This window comes from Schistosoma haematobium, chromosome ZW (assembly GCF_000699445.3).
Source record: "Schistosoma haematobium chromosome ZW, whole genome shotgun sequence".
Lineage (NCBI taxonomy): Eukaryota > Metazoa > Platyhelminthes > Trematoda > Strigeidida > Schistosomatidae > Schistosoma > Schistosoma haematobium.
In genome coordinates this window covers 36,777,854-36,795,570 of record NC_067195.1, presented here as the reverse complement: position 1 = coordinate 36,795,570, position 17,717 = coordinate 36,777,854, and the positions used below count along the sequence as shown (strand labels likewise).

Genomic DNA, 17,717 nt, shown 5'->3' with positions numbered 1-17,717 from the left:
ATAGAAGTCTCGGATTCCAAGCTATCTTGTTGGTGAGATGCTGGTAACATGCGAGTATCAGACTTATCTACATGAAATGTCTGCAGAGATGCATAGTCTGTTCATTAAAACTATGAATATATAGAGATAGATTATATCGTATTTTTTTTATTTCTCTAGTGACAGGAAAAACAACTGCATAAGAGAACAATTGATGATGGTATTATTTCAATCTCTCGCCCCTACTGATTAGATAACTATCTAAAGGTGATGAGTAAACTAACAAAACATTATACAAATGAATTTAATCACAACGTCAGTGTTTACAACAGTTTAATCTGGTACCATGTGAAATATCGAAACAAAAATAGACAAGGGGAAAGATTATAAGTCTAATAATATATAGGACAAAACAGAATGTTTTAATACTACTGGGGTGTTGCATATTTTTATTTATTCTACGGGAATAGATGCAAAAGGAAATATATTGTGTTACTTTACAAGTTTAAATCAAGTGGTCAACCAGCTGGTATCGCTGTGTTGTCTTGTTACATAACTAATTAGATAGATTCAAGAAAATAAGATGTGTCATCGAGGTTCACAGCTCATTATGAGAAGGGTTGAACACAAATAGTTGTCGGAGCATCCAGTCTGATAGAAAAAATGATAAACATCAACATTTGTCTAAGAAATAAAAAGAAATAATTATTCACAAGAAACAGATATTTATATATTTTTTACCAAATACAGTTAATATACATACGATTGTAAAACTACTCTCGTGTCCTCCATACGCAAAAAGCTTTGCAACTTACATCATCTGGTTACCTGGATGTAAAGTTATTTGATTAACTGCTGGGTGAAAACTCTACTTTAACAATCCTAACGTAAGTTTTGTTGAATAAAACTAAAGAGCATTAAGCGAAGATTTCTTTTCGGTGAAATCATTTACTTAAGTTGTACATTCGTATTTACAGTTACTGTAGACTGTTGTAATTAATATGTAAACACATTAGCTACAACTAGACGATTACTCACAAAATGACATAAGTCTCGATTATTTGATCCTCTGATAAATCAGATTTCAGTGCTATGTCTCCCAGATGAGAGTGAGGGTATTTTCCTTATGGATCGTCATGACTACTTTACCAAACTATCCTCAATATTATCGGATGGTGTCAAATTCTCTATAGAAATCATTCAAAAGATGCGACTGAGAAAACTGAACAGATGTCGACTAAAATCCTAGGGAAGATGAGTTTATTATTAGTTGTGACCTCTATGAACATCTAAGACCATCGGGTTCCGCTATATCGAGACTATACGGACTACCAAACGTTCATTCGAAGAATATCCCCCTACTTTCCATACTTGACATGAATAACTCTTCATATCATTTGATTGCGAAATGGTTAGCCGATACAAGTCTCTTGATTTCTTTGATTTTGTCGATTCGATCAAAAATATTAATGTAAATGGCAGAAAAATGATTTCATTGGACATCGCTTCTTTCTTTACAAATGTTCCACTCACAGAAAATATATGTTCTTTATGTGACTATATTGAAAATAACAACTTTGATATTTGTATCCCAAAATATTATTTAAAAGAGCTATTTCCACGATGTACTCTCAATGTGCAATTTAGATTCAATAATGATTTCTGTAGACAAACTGATGAATTTACAATGCGTTCACCGCTAAGCCCCCTCTTGGCTGATTGTTTCAAGCCCAATCTGGAAAATACGACACTTCAACCGATAATTGGAAGATTTCATTAATAAAAAGGGTATATGGATGATACTTTCATTATTTGTGAAGAAGATATGGACCTCAATGTAATTTTGAATGGACTCAACAATTTTCATCAACTCAATTCTATTCGCATTGAAAGGAGAGGCGAACGAGGGATTTCGTCTTCTTGATGTCTTGTTGAAAAGGTCAGATGTTTCTTTACAGATCTATGTATAAAAAATGACCTGGAATGGTCAGTATACAAGTTTCTATAGCCGAGTCCCATTGGGTAGAAAAAGGGAATTAATTCACTCTTTATCTTTGAGAACTAAGTGAACATGTTCTAATGACACAATAAACCATGAACTACTTCAACTTCTACAGATACTCATCAGAAATGGTTATCCACTTAGATTTGTCGATGGGAACTTAACACCACAACAATTTCCTAAAAAAGCACCGACAGTTTAAAAAACTACTTTTTGAACATCAGATTTAATGGAGATACGGCCGCCGAAGTCATGAAATAAACGGATTTCTCTGGATAAAGCCTTTTATTCGGTTAAGCTTAGGAATGTCTTTTTAAACCAGCCTACTGTTCACGAATGTGTTAAGGATAAACTTCCACTTTGGGCCACATCGATGTACATCTATAAATTTACTTGCTCCTGTGGAGCAGGTCATATTGGCCGTACGGAGCGACCACTTTCCAAGAGCATCTCAGGATATTACTTGGTGCGATTTTTAAAAGAAGAATACATAATAATCAACAGTTCATTACAGTAAACCTGGTCAACTTTGGACAAGTCGTTCCGAAGGAGTCTTCCTTCAAAATAACCTAAACAATCAAAGGAACTGGATGGAAGTGTAGTGTGGGCTACTTATATCCACTAGAAGATCGAGAGGGAAACAAAAGGAACGGAAAGCAGTTAATATAAAAATACACGAACAGTGAAGTCTGAGACGATGGACTGAGATTTGCAAAAGGAACAGTCAAGTTTGTGTCAATTGATTGATATTTTGCAAATCGACTATTTACCGTATGGATCTCAGATTTTAGTGAGATATTCTGTAATTTCGTGTTCAAATACATTCGATTGCCTCCACTCTTGGCCTTGGTCACTATAGAAGGTAGGCCGAATCAAAAACTTATGCACTGCTGAGGCGTTGGTGATTCACTAGTGCAAGCCCGAACTCGGTGTGCAAAAACGATTCGTCCAACCTGTCATCATTGCTTGGCCCTAACTCCCCTCTACGGTATGTTTCAGTCTTATTTCTCATTACTGTTTCGTAAATTTAAACTGTAATCAGTTATATTGTAGTGTCGGTTGCTATGTCAAGCCCACATAGCTAATTTCTCCTTCCGAACAGACCAATCTTTTCATTCTTCTTAAATCATATTTTGACCTTGTGAGTTATTCGCTCATTAACTTTGACTGTTCTTATATGAGTGTATGTGTACATTTGTTATCCTATTCGTCACATGTCTGTATTTTTGTGTGACTATAAATATCGATTCACGCTCGGTTAATTTGAGTTGGCTCACACGCATTCTCTATTGCGTGTCATCTCGCTCCGCTCTCTTCACTTTGCTTTCTTTGCTTCGTTTCTTCGATCGTTTGTCTGGATCAGAGATTGTATGAAATACACGCATTCGAAACTCATTCTCGTATTTAACTCATTTAATTCCGTTATTTACTAACATGATTTAAGTCGATAATCTTATACGACGATTGACAATATGTATATTTCAAACAACAATCATTCAAACGATTGACTTGGAGTCAGATAAGGGCCATAAAGTGGTGAGCTCGTCAATAACATCGTCCGATCTAATTGGCGTCAAAATAATGGGCCACTAAACTATTATCCTCCAACAATTTTTATGATTATTATTCAGTTATTATGACCTTTATGTTTTTCGTTTCTCTTCATATCTGTCAAGTGGACAGATAATAATTCATAATTCTGACCCATAAATTATTTTCATTCTCTTATTCTTCTTTAAGCCCTGATTATTACACAACCCCATTTGATGTTTGGAAATTTGAATGCTATCTTTCTACAGACTTATGTGTTTACCAAACAACCATAAATACGAATGTACATCCTAAGTAAATGATTTCTGCGAAAATAAAATTTTCTCCGCTGAATTCTCTTTATTTTTATTCAATTACACAATGGATTACTTCAAAAGGATGAGCTAGAAAACACCTACAGGCTGATCAACAACGTCTTCAATGACATCAAGTTCACAATGGAACAGGAGTCAAACGACAAGCTATCATTCTTGGATATATTAATCGCCAGAACCGACACAGGTAGACTGGAGACTCCAGTGTATAGGAAGCCGACCCAAACAGATCAAATTCTCTACTACAGTAGCAACAACCCAAGAGCTCACAAAACCAACTACGTACAAACCTTGTTCAAGAGGGCGAGGACGCACTGCAACACAATTACAGCACGAAGAAAATGAAGAAAAATACTTGAAGACTATCCTTCAAAAGAACGGCTATCCAATCAACTTTATAAAAAAATACCAGTTGCACTCATCAGCAGAAACAAAGTCAAGTACAGAAAACAACAAAAGGATCACCCTACCATACATAAAATGCAAATCAGAAACGACAACGAGACTGTTGAAAACCTTCGGAATAGGTGTTGCGCACAAACCAACAAAATCCCTATAATCAATCCTATGCAAACCAGAGGGTGAAATGACAAAAGAAAACAAACCAAACATCATCTACAAAATAAATTGTGCCAACTGCGAAAAACACTACATCGGATAAAGCGGACGACCTCTTCATCTTCGCCTGCATGGACATCACAATTAGCAGTCAAACGCCATGACGTCCTCACATATATCAATCCACGCGGACAGCTGCGGACACATTCGACTGAAAAAATGTGGAGATTTTGGATAGCGGCAATTCCAAAAACACCAGAGAGTTTTTAGAAGCTTGGCACTCAAGTCAATCAGCAATAAACAAACACATTGAAATCGATCCAATTTATCAACCAATCAGGAGAATCAAGCCAATAGGAGATACAACCAAAACAAAGAAGTAAACAATGACAGGTTTGGGGTCAACAAGAACCAATCAACATTGAGGTATATAGAACAAGCTGTGAACCACACGTGGAGAAATTCGAACACTTCACTACTACCTGGTGTTTGTGCTGATGATGTCGTTCAGAAGAACGATGAAAGCTTCACGACCAAACCATCCAGTTCAGAGAACAAAACTTCAACATCATCCAAGTGATCTACAAATCTTTTCCACCATGGGTTACTTCAGTAACTTTTATTTATGATATGGTTAGTTAAGAATGCATATACTTGTTTCACACCATTTTATACCTGGAACAGCACATGTGTAATCTGAATTTTTAAATCTGGTCTAATTCACTGACATTAAAAGTCAATCCATGCAACTTGGAAAGCTTTCACTGACACTAATGATCCACTGATCAATTGTGGTGGCATATAGCTTTTTTTACTAGATATAGACCAACCTAACTGTTAGATGCTAAGTGAATTAAACTAAATAGTCCTTTTATCTTTTGATATCTGCTTTCAGTCCCAACGTGACTGACAGACAAGATGAAGATAAGTTCGGCCTATATTTGTCTCCAGAGTTTAGTGGATGATGGTTTTTAAAGTGGTTGTATAAAAAATCTTAAAGTTTGTCTTGCTTGGTCTTATTACAAGAAATGCGATATATCCGTTCACTGTATTCAGTGATGTCGACAAGTGACGTATAAAAATTTCAAAATCAAATAATCACTCTCCTTACTTTCCATTATTTAAGAAGTAGGGAACTTCTGTTCATAAAGCTTTTAGTTGGTTTACAAATCAACTCAACTCTAAACGAATATTTCAGAGAAAAATATATTTCTTGGAAATCTTAGTAAGCATAGTTTTCACTGTATGAACAAACAAAACCTAATTAATTATCCCTAATGATTAACAATGCATCGTACTACACGGATTACCAGTTAAATTCCAACTATAATGTATTTTTATACAAACAGACAAATATCGGAATAACTTAAAAATACTATTAATTGGGCGCTGCCATTTGAAAACACTAGAATTATTTTATTCATTTCAACATTAGACTTGTAGTAGCACCGTCGCATGCACCCCTAAACATATTTTTAAATGCTTGACAATTGTACGTCTCCAGTTTGTAATTTGATATGCAGTGATTTGGAATATCCCGTTTATGATATTTTGACTGGATTTAGGTCAGATTTAGCATATTTCCATCCTGCGAGGTTAGTCACTATATCACAAGTTTATATGAAATAAAATATGGCTGGCAGTGGGATGAAATTACCTCCAGCTAACTAGTCTCAAGTTTGACAAAACACACGTTCTGGACTTCAGAGCTGGTAAATTTCATTGATTCTATCTTCAGTTTTATCTGTGTGCCTCAGGATTGATTGAGAATATTCTACACGCTTCCTTGGATTGTACTTCTGCGTTCTATTTGTATTTACTCTGGCACTGAGATTCACTTAAAATAAGCTTATCCAATATATTACATATTTGGTCATTTTACTTTGCGTCGTCAATAGCTGTTGGAATTCCGACGTAGTGGACCTAGTTATACATGTCATTAGTTGGAAAGTACATCGCTTGAGGAGTCAAATGTTCGGCAAGAGGTATTTCTGTAGACTTTTGTTCGAAATGTCTTAATGATAAAATTTCATAAAATATACCAGTTATTCGATGGTAGTTTGTATATCTGTGTGGCTTGCATTAGCAGACAAATTAACTTCGAACTCCCACTTCCTCATATCTAACCATAACCCATAGGATGCGTCTAACAGAAAAAAAAGTGATTGTTATGAACTGATGACAACTTTCATTCGGGTAGGGAGAAAAAGTAAATCCCTTTCTTACCTGGCCAGGAAAATGGGAATTTTAGAAGATACCTAATGGGGTGCGTTTAATCTAAAGAAGTTATGTTATCGAGAATATATATCCGTTGAGATTTCAACAGAGAAGCATTGAAAATATCCAAAGTCAGTTAACTGATAACATGGGAAAAGCGTAAGAAACGTGTAGTTCAGTGGTGAGATAAAGAACCATGATCTTAATAAGCATTTTGTCGGATGACTAAGTAGAGTATTTTTCTCTGCCGTCCTGCGAACAACTTATAAAAGCTTCTTGCTATTTTTTTTTGTGGTAGTAATAAGTTGCTGTGTTTTACTAATTCACTGTAGACCCAGATAGTACTAAGAACTTTATTCGTTGTGTTCTACAGCACCTACCATACTAAGTGTAAAAACAATTCAGGAAAGTAATAACAACGATTAGCATAGGAAACTTTTCAGACAATAATTAATTCGGGCTAGGAACAATGACTGGTTATGCTCTCAGTGATTTTCAAGTTGGGAACGTTTGAATACCAATGAAAATCAAATAGATGGAAAGTCTTTCTAGATTTAAATAATTTGCATATTATCACCAGTCAAAAATAAATTACCTGTACAGCAATTAACTTTTTGGATTGAAAAATTCCGTTAAACCATCGAGTATTTTGGAATTATCATTTGGATGAAATATAATTGAGGTACTAGAAGTATTAAATAATTGTCTATTAGGAACATCTGAGCAACGATTCAAGGTCGGTTTTCGTGTAGGAGGTTTACGTGCACGATTCTGTGTAGATACAAATGCACCAATGTAAGAATCGTAATGATAATGTGCTCTTTACAGCAAAATTCATGTAACATTGTTATTGTTAGATAAATCTTTCGAAATCAAATGAGCTCTAGATGTATTCACGAGAAAAAATATACATGTTCATGGATAACAAGCCTTTTGTGATGGACAAAACACAGTATAGACTCTACTTCTACAGTTATCTTAGAGAAATGAACTACCGTTTATTTACAACTAACCATAACCATTCAAGTAAAACCTCAACTATCCCACTTAGTATTTGTGATAATGTTTCGACTGTGGTCGTAACTTTGCTCCGGGGAAAGACTAGAAAATCTTGTGCTCATGAGAAAAGGCTGTTTCAAAAATGGATCCTTTCGCAAATCAATCGATAATAAATTTAGTTAGTAGCTGATCTTCAATGTTATAAATAAATAATCCATGAGGTAGAATATTCTGAATTCATTTTAGTTCGTAGTTTAGCATCAGCAGCTTACAACTGTATTTGTACTAAAGTGTAATATCGCATTTCGGAGCACGTTTCAAAGAATTTAGGACTAAGAGATGCGATGGCTTAAAAAACCCCAACTTCACTTTTGTGTTCAGAAAGGGACTAGTCAGTTTTATCATCCCCTTGGTAAATTCACAATTTTGGTTAGAATCACTCGAAATTATTATTATTGTGTTCATTATGTTATGCAATCTTTGCTAAAATAATTGCTATTTCATGTACGCTAAAATCATCCATTCATTTATTCTTTTCACGCACCCAATTCTCGAAAATTATCTGAACAATTCAAATTTTATTCATTAAAACGTAACCAGTCTTACGAATTTCGAATCCTAGACAATTGCCATCTCGTTGCTCTGTCTTCTAGTGATCTAAAACTTATGTACCTATTCAAATTTTGTAAAATTATCACGCAATCCATCTTATCAGTCTACAGACTCTGTATAATTACTCCCTTATCCTATGTGTTTTCTAATTCGATCTTCAAATGACCTCGCATTCACCTTTCTACTTATATATAGTTATCACTGTTAATCTTTATTATTCCAATTATTTATGTTACTGATGTCTTTCACCCTATATTATGTCATACCTCAATGTTACACTTGAATACGAATACGGTTCTAAGCAGCTGATGAGAAACCATGAAATAAGATAAATTCACTTGTTGTTTTGGCTTTAATAAAATTTGTAAAAGAGACCAACTGAAGGAAATAAATGACATAAATTGAGTTTCACACCATTCCTTCCCTTAACAAATATAGACCAAATAAAGGATAAGGATTTCACAGATGAAGATTGGTCACTGATTTGTTATGGGTACTTTCCAGTATAAATGTAAAAACGGTTTGGTTCATAAGAGGTAAGAAGCTTTTTGACAGTCAACAATCATCAAGTCAACATATATATATATATATATATATATATATATATATATATATATATATATATATATCCACGAACATATCTGAATAAATTTCCTACTGAAGAGCGACATTGTACAAGAGACAGCAGAAAGAGGTTATTTTATCTAGTTTCCTTGTTGCTTTGTTAAGTATAAGAACATAATTCCAGCTGCCAACTATTTAAAAACGTCAAACTTCATGAATCACTATTAAATAGCAAAACACATCGGACAAAAATCGTTTCTTATCTGAGTGGGGATTTCTGAAGATCGTAATAATTTTAATAGTTGAATTCATGAGTTGATCTAAGCTAAACTACCAGTGAAAACCTGGAAGCATTGAACGGCCGTTTCATCCTAATATAGGACTTCTCAGCAGTGGAGTCCAATTCGTGTCAAGTGGAGACATTTATCCGCCTCAGACAATTGATGAAGTGTGCAAAACATCATGAATTGATCGAAGTTAGACATTAACACTGTCGGGTGCCGACTCAATGGTCTAGAGGTTGAAAATTTTCGCGCGAGACTGGAGGTCCTGGGCTCGAGTCTCGTGGTTGGGATTGTGGAGGCACACTGCTGGAGAGTCCCGTACTATGACGAAACGGCCGTCCAGTGTTTCCAATGGTGGTATAGCTTAAATAGACTTATGAATAGGACTATCAAAAAGTCGATTCATCTCGAAAACTCTGTTCTTCCTGTTGACAACAGACGTTGCTGAAATTCTTCTTTTGATGAGTAGGCAGTGAGAAGTCAATTATTCACTATGCAATAATAAAGTTATTATTTTATTTAGCTTGCTGAAAAGTGTAGAATATAAATTTCTTACACGACCGAAATCGAAATTCGCATAAAATTGTGATGAACTTCAAATGCGGCAACTGACGAACTTAGGGACTCGATATGTCGCTGAGTTGTTTGTTAATATACTTATGTAAAGTCCGCATTGATTACTGATAGATAAGAATAGGAAAACGCCGATAAAAAGGACAGGTGAATAGTTAATCTTTTGTGTAACAGCAAATAGTCATGTGTAAGTGTTATTCAATACGGTCGGATTCGTCATGTCATGACTTTGTGTTAAGACTGGTTGCTTACACTCATATTCTGCCTCTTATCCTTAATTATTATTTGTATAACAGTGAAAAACCTCCTCTGTGTGTGATAAATTAAAAATGCAGGTTATGAGGAAATACAGTAATCTCTCATTAATAACATGAAACATCTTGCTTCATATCAAATCAAAATAAATCAAAAGATGAACAAATTTGATATCAGTTCGTTACACAGGAACTATCACACTATATCCATCGACCTACTCAAAACTCAGACAAGGTCCCTATAACGAAAACAAAATCGTAGCGTCTTTGCGCACTCATAAAATATACTATTATTGTCCTAATGCTATTTCCATTGAAAATGATGTCTGTCTGTTAACATAAAGAAAAACCCTAACATGATGTTAGATAATACTGGGTGTCATATAAGATACGTGAAACACCATACTTCCCACTTGTAGATCTCACACTTTTATCCCCATTATTTATAAATATTTATCCATTTATAAACCTCAATCTGGAAACAGTTTCTTTAATTATTTAGTAGAAATTGATACCGTAGTGTACGACCGATGATTCATGTACTTTGAATTCTCCATAAGATCAGAAAAACTTTCTCGACAGAAAGTTAGGTGAGAAATGGTTACGTAATTGAAGTTTACATAGTTTAGGATTACAAGTGGAAACTTGTAAGTCACCAATAGATAATAAACAGCTCACCAATAAAATATCTGATACTGTTTTCGACTCAGATTGTTCAAAATCATCATATATTGATGGTCTTGGACTGGAGTTCGCTGACATGCTAGAAGAAGTATTGTCATATGAAGATGGTTCCTGCTGTTCAACTGCATTGTTCGTCAACATTTCTGAAGGCGATTCTTTAGTATCTGAATGTCCAGTTGATCTTAATTTTAGTCGGTTTTTCATTTCACCAAAAAGTTCATTTCCTGAAGTCATAAAAAATATCTGTTGGTAAGTAAAAACGAAATGTTTGGTCAAGTTTATAATTCTATTATATAAACATTTATTCTTCATGTGTTATTTCGAAATTACCGTTAAGAGTTACGTGAGGTTAAGAATAGAGGATAACACATGTATCAGTTTTGTACAATGAGGTTGGTGCACCTCCTCAACAATATTGTCCACTTTCCAACGATTGATACCTAAAATCCACTTACTTCCTCTCGTTTTCAAACGGTAGCTTAGGGAAAACATCACCCTGACACGAATAAAACTTTAATGTGGAGTGTAATGTTATTAGTTGTGAAGGTAGTTGTCGGTCCAATACCGAAACTGTCGGGGAATATTACCACAATCAAACTTGGCTAATCAATAACTTAATTCCTAAGGAGCTTAACTAATCAATGTCCGACTGCATAAAGAATCAAAAACAGGCGATTACTTGGACGGAATTCACAGTTTATTGTTTGATCTATTCATAAGGATTTTATATTATCCAGTTTACAATGTTAAGGATTAAAGTTTGACCAGTATTTGTCAGCATATGCGCATCCCGAGTTGATGTATCAGTATTGACATTTAGTTAAAAGTTTCCAGTATATTTGGATTGTGGCTGACATTGCAACTCAGAGCTTGCGTCTCACCGTATCTGGGACCCGTTAGTTGGATGTACCTGCATCCCACCTTTAGTGTGCATATTGAGACCTTGTTCCAGTACCTAACACCAACTCATTATCCACTAAACTGCTGAGTCCAGAAAGTCATGAACTTATTCACCATATGGAACGCTTATTCATAAGGATTTGTATTATTCAGTTGCTGATATTAAGGACTAAAATTTGCTCAGTCAATGAGTGTATGTTAACAAAGACTGAATTACTTTCAAAGTTTCAGATCAAGTGCTGTTTTGGATCAAACCAATGTAGATCTATCAGTTTATTGCTCCTTCTGGAGCAGATTACATCAGCCCTACTAAGCGATGGATATCTAAACTTATCTCTGAGCATTACTGTCCAAAGCTTTCATAAAGAAAATCCAAAACAATCGATAGCTAAATTTCGGAACATGTCTTCATTCCTACCCAAGCTGTCACAGCAGATTTATCCTTTTAAACAATATATACGGTCAAAGAATTGGGATCGAAATGAGTACAAATAAAACAGTTGTGAACTAAAGAGGGCTTAGCTATTGAGCTGTTCAAACCTGAACTCTACGTAAAAACGCTGTACGAGAAATCTTTTGTTTTACTTTTATTTTCCAAAAACTTAGTGATGAAATCACCTAATTGTCAACTAAAACGAGATATAAGTTATTCGATACCAGCTGAACTACATCCAGGACATTCTGAAACACCCAAACAAAGAAGAGACAAACATTTAAGACAAAGATATCAGGTCAGAATGTTATGCGACTAATCGAGCTGCATATTTGATAAGGTTGAGAAAAACAAGACCGAACTAAATGAAATTCTTAAGAGAATGAATAATGATCCTGTAATTAACGAAGATGTATGTACGTGCACTTAAAACCAACAAGACCATAAACACCACGACTTTATATTCTATCCAAGGTACACAAACTTCGTTTGTCTCTCTGACCAGTTCTTGATATGTCCGGATTTGCTTATCACTCAATAGAAAAGCGGCTGGGAGATCTCCTGAAAACCGTAAGAAAACGTCTTTGTATGCACTCTCTACATGACACTTTTAAACTCAATGATCACATAAAAGAAGTGAATGTAGGTAGCAAAATTATCCTTCCATTTGATGTCGAATCACTATTCACTAATGTCCCATTTACAGAGACCATTAGCTTTATCTGCAAATACATAGATGATAATGGAATTAATATCGGACTGCCAAAATCCTGTTTAAAAGAATTACTAGTACAATGCACTTTTAGTGTACAATTTTCATAAAAGGACGTAATTTATATATAAACGGATGGCATAGCAATGGGATCTCGACTTGGTTCATTACTAGCTGATTGTTTCATGGCCAGTCTGGAAAACAATCAACTTAAAACAACTTTTGACAGCTTACACCTGTATGAAAAGTACATGGATGATGTTTATATTATTTGTGACAATAAATACGATTTGAAGCATCTTCCACAGACATTAATAACTGTTATCCATCAATAAATTTCACATTAGAAGTTAAAAACAAACAAAGTATTCTCTTTCTTGGTGTTGAAATGACAAGGACGTACGATGGGACTATAGGAATATCAATTTACGCAGAACCATCGTGGAATGGCCAGCTATCAAGCTTTCACAGGTGGGTCTCCATTAGTTTAAAGCGTAGTTTATGTATTCCCTAGGTCATAGATAATGAACTGAAGCTCCTAAAGAAAATGCTTATCAAAAAAGGAGATCCACAGAATATTTTATCAACAAGAACATAAAACACAGACCTCCGAACGCACAGATAGCTGCCGTACTGAAGAAAATCCTATATATGCACGTCGATTTCAAAGCTACAGGCATCCTGAATAGAGAAATTTCCAACTCTCTCAATGGAGCAATCTTCGCAGAAACCCTTGGATTATTGTTTTCAAGCTAAACAAAGTTCAGTAATAGTCTATCAATTTACCTGTTCATGCGGAACCAGGTATATAGGTCGTCCGATGTGTATTTTATCCAAAAAATCACCCCGCCTGACTGAAAACAGAAGGAAATGGCTTAGTAAGAAGTTCTATAATCGAACACCTTGTAAGCGTACGTCATTCAATGAAAACCGGCTCTGCGTGAAAGTCATCTACAAGGTAAGCAGGTGACTTCAAAAGACAATTATCTTCGTGTTAGTATTGCCGAAGCACTTGCTACATATATGTAAAAACATAATTGCGTAAAAAAGAAGTTTGTAAAATCCATTCTTCTACCATAGTCTCAATATCTCACAAGTCCCTTCTTCTTTCTTCTCTCACAGACATCTGCTCTCTACTTATCTTCTCTATAAACCTTAAGGCAAAGCTAATTTGTTTTTGTTTCTATGATCCTTATCACGTTGAGCATTCCCTTTCCAATTATAGTTCTTTGTTTATCTTCAGAATGAACCTTGGAGCTATCAAAAACAGCATTTTTGTCTGTTTCCTTAGTAAAAATAATGTTTTCATGCCTTTATATATTTTACGTCACTGTTACTGTTAAGTTAGTCAGAAATCTCCGTCAATATTCTCATCTCATCCGACTTATATTTTGTGTATCGCTTTGTACTACTTGTTCATATTCAATAAACAGTTCTATTTTTAATAATTTCTAGGCGTATGATATAATGGAAGTTTGTCATGCAATATCCTAAATTATTTACATACACTTATTAAATTTACTATATTTATTGTTAACTCCTCCTGTAGCTCTTCTAGGGCTACTGCCCACCACAAGCCCACATAAAGGAGGGGGGTTGGGAATGGGATCGGTAACACCATCCCGTAGAAAACTGGAGAAACAGCATTACAAAGGTTCAATACAGCCTCCCTACGAGATATTGAAAAACTCAACCAATTCAAGATAAATCTCGGTATCAGGTTCCACACCTTACAGGATCTACTGACAGAAGAAACTACTATAGAGGACAACTGGAAAGGGATCAAAGAAGCACTAACTTCAACGTGTCAGGAGGTGCTGGGCCGCAAGAAGCATCATCATAAGGAATAGATCTCTATCGAAACCCTCGACAAGATTCAAAAAGAAAGAACAGGAGGACATCAACTAACAACAACTGAACCAGAACAGAGAAAGTCAAGGCACAAGCTGAATACACAGAAGCGAATAAGCAAGTTAACAGAAGCATTAGAGCCGACAAGCAGAAATATGTGGAAGAGCTAGCAACGACAGCGAAAAAGCTGCAAGAGAAAGAAATATGAAACAACTATATGACACGACGAAGAAACGATGAAATCAGAGAGATTGGTCAAGAACAAGGAAGGCAGGACAATCACTGAGATTCAAGAACAGAAGGGTGGAACACTTCGAGGAACTCTTGAATAGACCGGTTTCATTGAATCTGTAGTGGCATTGGGCCCTAACCACACGACCTTTGAAGCCGAGCGTATAATTACTGAAAAGATTTATATTCAACAATTGACACGAAGAGAAGGTTAACGATGGAGAACGCGGGAACATTCGTTCATTCAATCAGATGGCATGGCCCAGCCTTGCAGATGTGATCAGTCTGCATAACTTGTCTTTACTCACATTAAATATATTATTCTATCTTTAGCCCAAAAGTGTTCTTCAAAAGCACTAGACGTTATGCTGCTGATTCCTGCGGTACGACAAGTCAGTGAAGGTAATGATGAGGATTCCACGGAAGATATCATAGATTAGGTAGTCACATCATGAAAAGTCTACAATTTTAGGATTAGGTCTATCATTATAGCAGTACTAATAGCGAACTAGACCATAATCCCACAAATCTACCGGATATCGAAGCAGCACCTACAGATCTTTTTATACATATCACTCCACCAACGATAGAAGAAATCAGGATGGGCATCAGACAAATCAAGAGTGAGAAAGCAGAAGGACCTGACAATTATTTATTACATATTTATTTGAACACATAAATATTGGTACAACGGGGCACCGAATACATATGCCCCACACAAGTCACTTGGTTTGTGTGTGGTGCCCCAACCGAGGCAGGACCTGACAATATACCAGCCGAAGCACTAAAGTCAGACATCGGAATAACTGCAAACATGTTCCACGTTCTATTAAGGAAGATTTGAGAGGAACAACAAGTGCTGACAGACTAGAAAGGATATCTCATCAAGATACCAAACAAAGGAGATCTGAGCAGATGTGAGAACTACAGAGGAACCACACTACTATCAGTACCAGGAAAGATTCCCAACAGTGTTACTGGACCATATAAAAGATTCAGTAGACACCCAACTTCGAGATCAACAGACTGGATTCTGTGAGGATCAGCCGTGCACAGACCAAATCGCGTCACTACGGGTCATCGTCGAACAATCAATTGAATGGAATTCGTCACTATACATCAACTTCCTTGATTATGAGAAAACATTTGACAGTGTGGATAGGAGAACCTTATGGAAACACCTACGACATTATGGTGAACCCGAGAAGATCGTCAACATCACCCGGAATTCATACGACGGACTACACTGCAATGTGGTGCATGGAGGACAGCTGACAAATGCATTCCAAGTGAGGAACGAAGTCAGAAAAGGCTGCTTGCTGCCTCCCTTCCTCTTTCTTCTGGTAGTTGACTGGATTGTGAAGAGCTCGACATCAGGTGGGAAGCACGGAATAAAATGGACAAGTTGGGTGGAACTAGACGATTTGGATTTCGTAGATGACCTGGTTCTTCTGTCCTATGCACAAGAACAAATGCAGATGGAGACAACTAGTGTGGCAGCAGCCTCTGCATCAGTAGGCCTCATCGTACACAAGGGGAAAAGCAGGATCCTTAAATATAACACAGAGAACACCAACTCAACCTCACTTGGTTGAGAATCTCTGGAAGATGTGGAAACATTTACGTATCTGGGAAGCAGCACCGATGAACGAGGAGGATCTAATGCAGACGTTGAAAGTGGATTGGACACACATTGAGGAAATCAACATATTCCATCACAAGGGAATCGTCAAGGGAAACGGAGCAAAGGAAGACCAAAGAACATTGTACGTCGGGAATTGGAAGCAGATATCAAAAGAATGAATAGCAAGTGAGAAGAACTGTCCAGGATAGAGTTGGATGGAGAATGCGAGTGGGCAGCCTATTTTCTCTACGAAGGGTACCAGGTGTAGGCAGCAAGTAATATTTATTTTTATGATAACTTTCAACCACTGTAATACTCATTTTCATTTATTTGTATTCTTTTTATCTTTTTCTTAATGAAATATTTTCTACATTCGTGTGCTCTTTGTTCCCATTTTGATTTTTGATAAACTGTTGATAACACTAAAGATCTGTCATTCACACAATCGTGTGTTGTCATTACTAGTTATGTTATCATTAGAAATGTTCTTTCTCTTTCCAGACTTGCAAAGTCTTTGATCTTCGCAGATATCCCACGAGTTGAGGTTTCCAACCAATTTAGGTTTATTCCTCAATAATTGGACCGTTCTTTAGACCAATCGTTATTTTTCGAACTACTGTTTCACGTATAGTTATGTGCTTCGGCAGAATTATCATTTACCAAAATTTTATTATCGTTATTAGTTATTATTATCATTTTGAAAAATAAGTGTACATTTACAACTGTACATCTTGGAACATGACTTGTTCGAAAAGAGAACCCTTCGCAGAGCCAATCTTTCTTATTTTATGTCTCAATGGGCGTATTCTGTTTACAGGTTATATAGGATTCGAAATTCTTAAAAAAAAGAAATTACTCACTCGGACCAAACAAAGCTATTCCACATAGTGGACGATTCATATTTCTTTTATATGGTGAAGATGAGGGTTCACAAACATTCTTTCCATTTGAATGCTAAACATAAAATCAAACATAATTTATTGTAAATCATGACGGTAATGTAAAATGTTACATCAGTAAAACAAATCTGATAGTTTCAGATAGTTTTTTCAACTAAAAATTGAAATTAAAAAGGAAGAAATCAAAACAAACGAAACAATACGACAAAGCATTAACGGTTATAAGATAAAAAAATAAAACAAAAGAAGAACTCTAATGGGAAACACATAAAACACAAATGAAGTTGTTAAAATAGATTTTCATTTATATTGTGATAATTACTAGAGATATGGAGCCTTGATTATTATGAACGATATCAAAGATAGTAGCAGTAGTAGATTTGGTTCAAAAGGATAGCTAGTGACGGCCGAAACTGTCAGCTCATAACGGTGGAAAAGCAATTCAGAAAACAAATGTGCTAATTATGCGAACTTAG

General features: G+C 35.7%; 1 protein-coding gene across 2 annotated transcripts in view; it reads right to left on the bottom strand.

Moving 5' to 3' along the window:
* The window catches only part of MS3_00003442 (uncharacterized protein), a 30,010-nt gene continuing 12,293 nt past the window's right edge, over positions 1-17,717 (bottom strand). Inside the window, exons 2-7 of one of the 2 annotated variants that reach the window (XM_051211243.1) lie at positions 17,203-17,296; positions 13,423-13,490; positions 13,244-13,388; positions 10,586-10,815; positions 7,217-7,392; positions 1-663 (exon numbers count right to left, since the gene is read on the bottom strand). In XM_051211243.1, the coding sequence (XP_051071281.1) occupies positions 7,228-7,392; positions 10,586-10,815; positions 13,244-13,388; positions 13,423-13,490; positions 17,203-17,296 (702 nt within the window). In that variant the 3' untranslated portion in view covers positions 1-663; positions 7,217-7,227. The remainder of the gene's footprint in view (positions 664-7,216; positions 7,393-10,585; positions 10,816-13,243; positions 13,389-13,422; positions 13,491-17,202; positions 17,297-17,717) is intronic. The other variant, XM_051211244.1, reaches the window with a different exon arrangement.